General features: G+C 45.6%; 1 protein-coding gene across 1 annotated transcript; it reads left to right on the plus strand.

Moving 5' to 3' along the window:
• The first annotated feature begins 762 nt into the window (after positions 1 to 762).
• Positions 763 to 7197, plus strand: mycn (MYCN proto-oncogene, bHLH transcription factor). Its single transcript, XM_036582330.1, has 3 exons — positions 763 to 884; positions 1507 to 2158; positions 5060 to 7197. The coding sequence occupies exons 2-3, from the start codon at positions 1540 to 1542 to the stop codon at positions 5752 to 5754; spliced, it is 1314 nt and encodes a 437-aa protein (XP_036438223.1). The 5' UTR covers positions 763 to 884; positions 1507 to 1539; the 3' UTR covers positions 5755 to 7197.
• The last annotated feature ends 1754 nt before the right edge of the window (positions 7198 to 8951 follow it).

Consider the following 8951-nt stretch of genomic DNA (forward strand, 5'->3'; position numbering starts at 1 on the left):
ATTTATTTATTTATTTATTTATTTTTGCAAATGTACTTTTTTACAAATATCAACACAACTTACAAAAACTGAGTAGATTCTCTGGTTGTTTCATAAAATGGATACAGTTGTGTTGTAAACATTGAGACCCCTGGTTCCTATCACCACCACTGTAAAGAAATCTGAGTTGGTGGGTTTGTCTGAAATGCACCATTTCACATAAAAACCCTCTCGTTGGCTTTGTTTACATCTCAACCATTGAATTTTGCATAAATATTTGAAAAGTCAGGGGAATTCCCCTTTAACTGTTGAAACCTTGTGGTTCAAGGTGACAGACAATGAGGAGAGATGCGCCTCTTGTCCACGAGGGGGCGCGGCTGCGCCACCACCCTTGACTTCAATGAGTGCTGGTGATTACCTCATTTGCTCAGAGTGGGGGTCTTACCACACGAACCCACGCACTACACTGGAGCGTTTTTAGGTGGAAAGGTGGAAACAGGCTACTATAGATCCTTACTACAAAACTAAACGTTCAACCAGCCTGCGCTTTAGTGCTCAGTCGCGTCATATCCAACCTAAAACCTCTGCAGCAGTCATAAATCAAACCGTGTGGCTCTGACTGCAAGCCGAACTCGCCTCACAGCCTCTGAAAAACGCAGAGGCTGGTCTGTCTGTGTGAGAGGGAGAGTGAAAGAGGGAGGGGGCGTGTCCGCTTACTGCCCCACCCACCAGGGCGGAGACTCTATATTTCCCCCAAAAAGCCTTGGCTTGCAGACATTTGAGAGAACAAACCCGGCTTGCGCTCCTCACTCGGCCCCGGAGCAGCGGTAGATGTGCACTCCAACAACGGAGCGCCGTGTTACACAAGAGACGAGACGAACATACACACCTCCAGAGACAACGAGGTGAGGAAAAACTCAGCAGCTGGAGTTTTAGGCCTTCTCACGTCTGATTTTCCCTCCCTTTAGAGCACTTACAGGGATTTGTTTACTGTTTTATACGCATTAATGCTACAGAGTAAATGTGAATGACTGGATTTTAGATTTGGGTTATCTGCTAAACATGAAAGGGCACTTAAAGCGATTTGGTTTACAGTTTTAACCGTAAATGTAAGTGATTTTGACTAGAAATAAGACATCTAGGGAAAAGTGAAAGCTTGTGCTTACTGTTTTAAAGGCACTGAAGCCACAGTAGTAGAGTGAATGTGGATTATTTTGACTGTAAGTCTGTGTGATGTTTTGAGTGTGTTTGTATTGACGAGCATCAGTGGCTCAGTGAGACTGGGGTTGTGTCTCAATCCGCGCACTACTGTACTAAATAGTATGTTCAAAATAGTAATTACACCGTTGATGGTGTACTATTTTGGACGGTATGTGGTTTGAGACGCAACCACTGACTGAAATAGGATAGAATACTATTAGGATGGATGCAGTGATGCTGGTAACCTTCTTCGTGTCCTTATTCTTCGTTGAAAAAGAAAAAAAAGAGTAGCCTATCCACGTTTCTGAATCTGTCTTTTTGTCCCAGTTTGTAGCTTTGAGGAGAGGAGAGGTGAGGAGAATGCCGGCCATAATGAAAAACTCCGATTTGGACTTCGATTCCTTGCAGCCGTGCTTCTACCCGGACGAGGATGACTTCTACCTGTGCGGTCCTGACTCGGCTCCCCCGGGCGAGGACATCTGGAAGAAGTTCGAGCTGCTGCCCACGCCTCCTCTCTCGCCCAGCCGGGCTGCGTTGCCTGGCCGCGGTGACGCTGCGGACTGCCCCCCGCTGGGGCTGGGTCTGGGTCTGGGGCTCGGGCTGGCAGACCCGCTGGACTGGGCGTCCGAGCTGCTGCTGCTGCCACCCGAGCAGGACGTGTGGGGGGCAGCCGAGGCGGAGGGAGACCTGTTCGGCTCACCGGAGGGCTCACCGGGAGACTCTATCATCCTCCGCGACTGCATGTGGAGCGGCTTCTCCGCGCGCGAGAAGCTCGAGCGAGCCGTTAGCGAGAAGCTCGCGCGGAAAGCCGTGGTTGCGTCGGCCGGAGCGAAGAGCAGCGCGGCGAAGGCGCCGGTGCCTCAGCGGGAACCCGAACCCAGCAGAGTCGTGGCAGAGTGCGTGGACCCCGCGGTGGTCTTCCCCTTCCCTGTGCTTAAAGGCAGGACGCCCGAGCAGGAGGAGTCCGGCAGCGACTCAGGTAAGTTTTAGAGTCTAATAAAAAACACCCAGCACAGCTGGCTTCAGTTTTAAACGACATTTAAAGGGAAATCCACCATTCTTTTAAAAATTTCTTCATAATTAAATGGTTGAGATGTAAACGAAGTCATCCTGAGTGGTTTTGTGTGAAATGCTCCATTCTAGAGAAACTTTCAGAGTCAGAACTGTTCACAGTGGTGTTGATAGGAACCAGACGTTGGTGAACCTCTGAAAGCTTCCTCCCAGAAAGTTAGCGCATGAAATGGCAATGAATATGCTGCCTGATGTCTGTGAAGTTGTTTTGCGATAGTTTGTTGATAAAGTTTTGGCTGAAAATGTTTTTTAATCTATTCATGGTGGAGGGATACATGCAGGGCGTTGTGAGGCAATATAGCCCCCCCCCACCCCCACCCCGACTCTGTTTACATCTCAAGGACTGGGTTGTTCAGAAATTTTGAAACAATGGTGGAATTCCCCTTTAACGCAAAGAGTTTGCTGGCTTGCTTTTACTTATCTGACAAGATTTCATTCGACATAGTTAGTGATAAAGTCAAGGCTGTGATTGGATCATGAATAAAATGGGTCAACACCTTTGCTGCCAAATGTGGGATAATAACATGCTGTAATAAGTTGTAAACCAGTGGCGTATAATAATAAAGCTCTAATTAATTGTATAGTAACTGATGAAGCTACACATTTGAATCCAGTAAGTTGTGCTGAAGGGCTCTATAACAAAAACTAATTTCTTTAATGAATTGTAGCTGTGAACTAAGGGTATACTAAGAGATGCAGTACTGAGGCAGAGTCTTGGTAGCAGCAATGAGAGATCAGTAGCAGAGCGTTACCGGTAGGGGGCGCTGATGGATGATATCATGCACTGTGAAAAACTTAGAGCCAGTTGGCACAGTGCCTTTTGTGTGAGGATTTGATGACTGCAAGCTTAAACAAGGAGATTTTTAGGATTTGTTTTAGGGCTTTCCCCAGAAATCGATGTAGCAAAAAAGGATAGAGGTGAAGATGAAATGGCAGAAGGAAGAGTTCAAACCAAGTCTTTGTTCTCAGCTTTTGGCTGCAGAATTGAAAAGCAGAGGGCTGGGTTCCAAATGGATGCCTATTAAGTGTATAAGTCTTTATGTCATCACCTAAGTAGTGCACAGTTTACATGATGGAGGCTGAGATCCCTGTAGGGCATATATGCACCCTGTAGTATTTAAAGTACACTATATTGGGTTTAGAAGCCTTTTTTCCTTGACTTATGTTGAGTGTTATGTAGGATCCGAGAAGCCATTTGGGATGCAGCCATAGTGTTGGAGCTTCATTAAGCTCAGTTTTCATATGCAAATCAAGAACGACAGTCGCACGTGGGGAAGAGTGTAAGAGCTGGCACTGAGGGCGCGCGTACATAGAGGTGGCTATGTGTGTGTTTATGTGTGTATTTATGTGTTTGTGGGGACTGGAATTTTCCCAGACACGAAAAAAAAAATTGTTGTAATAAAGACATTTGGCTGGGAGATTGGCCTAATTTTTGCTTTTGAAAAAGTTAAATAACCACAAGATTTTGAGCTCAATGGGTTAATGTTAGGGTTGGGTTAGATGTAGTACAGCAGCATGTTATTATAGTAGTACAGAAGTCAATGGAAGTATCCCACAAAGACAGGAATACCACCTTTGTGTGTGCCTGTGTGTATTTGTGTGAGACTGCTGCTCCGGGCTTGACTTGGCAGGCTGAGAGGACTCACTGAAAGGCGCAGAATAATAATAGCGAAGAGGGAAAAAAAACGCACCAGCCGTCTCTCTTTACAGGGCGAGGGCTTTGAAGGAGCGCAGTCTTCCTTCAGCTGTCCGTCTGGCGCAGCTCCAGGGCAGCGGCTTAAGGCACGATCGCATCACTACTGCTCAGCCCAAGCCCGCCAATAATCAGGCCTGGCCATTACAACACTCTTCCGGCACTCGCAGTCTGTGTTCTTTTTCTCTCCTCCCCACCAACAACCCAAAATAAAACTTAACCTCTGGGGTGGGGTGGGGGGGCAGGGTAAAAAAGAGAGTGAGAGAGACCCTCTCTCCTCTCCATAAAGCTTCCCTGTCCCGTCTCTCCCTACCACACACAGACAAGTTCCTGTGGAGCGCGTTTGAAGTGAGATCCAGTAAATGCCAAACACACTTCACGAGTGGCTTAGCTGATAATCACCTTCATTATCTCATAAATATGGCCCTGAGGCGTCACACTGATGCCGGGTTGCCTTCTGGGGCTTGAAGTGCCTCACCACCTGGACAAGGCTGCTAGTAAAATGTCTCCGCAAAAGTAGATACACACAAACAGACACACGTTCTTATCAACGTTAATATCTAATGCGTTCATGGAATCTCACTAGGTGGTCTAGTTAGGATAGAATCCTCTGGAATCTTGCAGGGTGTGCAGAGTTAGTTTGGCAACTGACAGTAAGAGCCTTCCTGTGAAAAAACATCATTGTGCAATCGCAGCAGACTCTGCAAAACACTTTGCTGCTCACACACCCATACAGAAATAAATGAGCATATTTTCCTAGGCACACATCGTGTACCTTTTTAGGTACACATCGTGTACCTACCTGTTCACCTGAATGTCTGAACCTGAATGAGTAGTTGGTAATAAGCCTTAAGCTTAACTGGTAACAAGTCTAGAGGTTAACCAGTATGTAAGAGGTATTTAGTTCATGCTCTTGCTGAACATGACTTACAGTGGCAGGGAATGTAATATTAGGAATCTAGCTCAGTGATATAGCAGTCATGTTTCTACTTATGGGTTTAGCAGTGATATTCCTGCCTATGGGTATCGCAGTGATGTCATTCTATGTGGAGTCTGATGCTGCAATCAACCATTCTATCCAAAAACACCTTATAATTCTTCTGTGCTTTTCAACAGATGAAGATGAGGATGTGGATGAAGAAGACGAAGATGACGATGAGGAGGAGGATGAGGAGGAGATTGATGTTGTCACTGTGGAGAAGCGTCGATCCGCCACCAGCAAGTCTCTCAGCAGCTCCAACCCTCAGGCTTCCGCAACAGGCCGTCTGGTTTCAGGCGTGAGCAAAGCCCCACAGGAGCTCATCCTGAAACGGACAGCAGCCGCCTCCATCCACCAGCAGCAGCACAACTACGCCGCTCCATCGCCCTACTCCGAGCAGACGGAGCCTCCTTCTGCTCCTCCCAGCAAAAAACACAGAGCCGAGGTCGGCGCTAATCCACTCCGGAGCACTAAGTTTCACATGGCCTCCCCGAACTCCCCCAGCGGCACCCAACGGCCCAGGAGAAGTGACGGCGGCAGCAGCAGCAGCTCTCGCGGATCCGACTCAGAGGACAGCGAACGGCGGAGGAACCACAACATCCTGGAGCGTCAACGACGTAACGACCTGCGCTCCAGCTTCTTGACCCTGCGAGACCAGGTGCCAGAGTTGGCACACAACGACAAAGCAGCCAAGGTGCTGATCCTGAAGAAAGCCGCTGAGTACGTGGGATCGCTGGAGACCCAGGAGCTGAGGCTCCGGCAGGAGAAGGACAGGCTCCAAGCCAGACGGCAACAGCTTCTACGCAGGCTGGAGCAGGCCAGGACTCGCTAACTGGTAGTGCTACCACTAACACGGCTCGCAGCTGCTGGCTAAACGGCTGCACGGCTCGTGGCTGATGGCTAGCAGCCCAAAAAACAAACTCTTACGGCGGTGGTTTCCAACCCTCGTCCTGGTGTAGCCTTGCCCTGCTCATTGTAGTGCTTTCCCTGTTTTAATACAGTGGTTCTTAACCAACTGCTATGGACAGTTTCAAGTATTCCCAGTCCCAGCACAACAATTCCAGCTCATGGCATGCTTTATAATCGCCTGAAGAGTGTTTGGGCTGGAAATGCTTGAAACTGTGCCGGCCAATGGAATCCCAACCACAGTCTGGACACACCCACTTCAACTCAGGAAAGGCTTGTTTATTGAGCTGGTTAGTAGGACCAGGTGTATTAGAGCACGGAAAACACTAAAATGTGAAAACAGGGGTACTCTAGGACCAAGATGAAGAACCACTGCCTTACAGACACTCACTGCCGCCACTTTTTTTGCACATTTTTTGACGTCAAGAATGTTTAGGGTTTACTTTGTCACTTCAGTCACATCAAGGACAAGCAAAAAAGCATAATTCAATACAGCAGGGAAGGGAGAGGGGGATAGAGGTGAAAATCCCTTACTCTATCCAAGTTTTCTTTTTATTCCTTTGTCTTTTTGGTTCAGTGTTGACCAATAAACCTTTTCTCCCTCGGACTTTTATGCTGCCGCCGTTCTGGAACATGGAAGTCCAAAAGGAACACTCAATAAGACCACACACTTTGCCTTCACTGTCTTACTTCAAAAATGACACAAAAATTAAAACAATGGACACGGGTCAGTCCTTTGTGGCTTGACTCACCCACACCTCTCTCACTGGTGCTGAAGCCCCTGGATGTACCTCTGCGCACCTTGGTGTCAGTCACTTTTGTAAATAGCTATGAAAAACACACTCTCAGTCTGCCTTTTTTTGTATACAGAACCTGGGTTTTTATAAAAAGCAAATGTCATAAAGCTGCCAATAACTAGACTGGAAGTTTATATACCTTGATTAAGTACTGTATGGCCTCGATTTGTGAGGAGCTTTGTAATATAATGATATATTGTTTTTGTTTTCGTTTCTTATTACCCTTCTTTGTCGTCACATGATACTTACTAATTCCTACACCTATGCTTTAGTGTGCTTCTGATACATACTAAATTTGATACTTATATTTTCGTATGAAAATGAGTTGAGTAGATATCACTATCTTGTTTTATCTCTTTTCTCTTTTATGTTCATTCTTTTTGTACAGAATTTCATCCTATCATTTACCTTGCCTCTTTTGTTTTTTTTTCTATCGGGTTCATAGAACTGGGTCAGTGGGAAAGTTTTTTTGTTTTTTTTTCTCTCTTTTTCTAAATGTACATTTTAGTGCTGCAACTCATAGCACTTTGAAATACCTCATTTTGAAAAATAAATAGGCTTTGAAAAGAAAAGCTGTCTCTGACAGAGTCATTGTTATTGAGCAGAACTGTTCTAGTGAGGCCTGTCAGGTATTTGGTGCATGAAGTCTTGCAGGACGAGTAACACACTGTACAACATTTCAGACATGCTTGAAGCTCTGCCAAACATCCGCGAGTAACTTCCAGTCACTTAACCCCTTAAATGGCCAGGGTCCATGGGTGGGCCCAACGTTTTACTGCAGTTTTATTCTTAGATAAGAATAACTCAGCTAGTTTGCACTGTAGTTACTGAATAACAAGTCTTCGAATGTCATGAGCTTGGGATGTTAAGGGGTTAATGTTTTGAGGCACAGCATATGAGCTGCGTAGGTTATTATGTCATTGTTGACAATAGACACCCTCTCTAATTTTGAATTTGATGAGGATCTCTCAAAGTACTCACAAATGCCACTCATATTTCATATGGCCAGTTACTTTTTATTTCCACCCAATGGCCACTTTATTGGAAACACCTACCTTTTGCATATACTCTATGCCCACTTCATTAGAAACACCCACCTTGTACTTCCTCTTGTTGACCACTTTATTAGAAACACCCACCTTGTGCTTCCACTCACTGCCACTTTATTAGAAACCTCTATCTTGCACCTTCACTCACTGGCCACTTTATTAGAAACACCTACCTAGTATTTTCGCTCGTTGGCCACTTTATCGGAAACTCTTATCTTTTGCGTACACTCTGTGCCTCCTTTATTAGAAATAACCAACTTGTACTTCCTCTTACTGGTCACTTTATTCGAAACATCCACCTTGTACTTCCACTCACTGGACACCTTACACCTAGAACATCTGTTGTACTTATGTAGATGTACAGTTGAAAGCTGTAGCTCATCTGTTGATGCACAGTTTAACTACACTCCTAATTATCATTGGTCAGTTTGTGACTGTTGACAAAATATAGCAGAGTTTTAAACTGTCAGTGTCACTGCTAGGTTGAAAATGGTCCGCTACCCAAACGTATCCAGCTCTGTGATCAGAAACTGACCCCTGATGAAGGGCTAGAGGATAGCTAACATTAACATACATGTGATAAAGTGGCTGGTTGTTTGAGTTTTGCATAAAACAATTTCATCTGAAAAAAACAACCTTATAGAAAATTAGCCTGCTCTTAATATGACTGAGGCAACATTAACTGAAAATGGAGGCAATTTAACACAGCATTTAGAACATTCATCAGCATGTTATAATGAAGAACAGAATCTGTTCATCAGGTAAAAATGCTTTGTGTATTTATTTCTTAGGTGCTTTAAAGCATTTCCTGACATTTCTTTCCCTCTTTCTCCCCCTGTCACTGATATTCTTAGCAGTCATCTGCCTCTCTCCATTCTATCTGTAGGAGTTGACCGGGCGCTGTTCTGAAAAGAGGAGAAGGAGTGTGTCGCTCTTTGTGCTTTCTCCCTCTCTCACACACACAACCAAGACAAAGTGGATGTAAAAGTGTAGTACACACACAGATGCACTTCTAGGTACACACACACACACAACGCACACACTCTCCCAGTGAGGCGATATTGAAGCACACACACAGACGCGCCCTCGCAGTTTCTTGCCTCATTGTTCGGCGGGTCGCCATGGAAACTGGAGCAGCTGCAGCGTGGCAGACTTGGAGTGTGAGTGTGTATAATTCTGCATGTGTATTTGTGTGTATACGTGTGTGTGTGTTCTGCCTTTTGTGCGGAGTGCTGTCGTGACCGGGGCGTCTAATATCCTGCTCAGATTGTGGGGGC

This window comes from Colossoma macropomum, unplaced genomic scaffold (genome assembly GCF_904425465.1).
Source record: "Colossoma macropomum unplaced genomic scaffold, Colossoma_macropomum, whole genome shotgun sequence".
NCBI classification, from domain to species: Eukaryota; Metazoa; Chordata; class Actinopteri; order Characiformes; family Serrasalmidae; genus Colossoma; species Colossoma macropomum.

Coding starts and splice junctions, on each gene's coding strand:
- mycn (XM_036582330.1), top strand. CDS start 1,540: ATGCCGGCCATAATGAAAAACTCCGATTTGGACTTCGATTCCTTGCAG. Junction 2,159..5,059: donor GGAGTCCGGCAGCGACTCAG/GTAAGTTTTAGA, acceptor GCTTTTCAACAG/ATGAAGATGAGGATGTGGAT.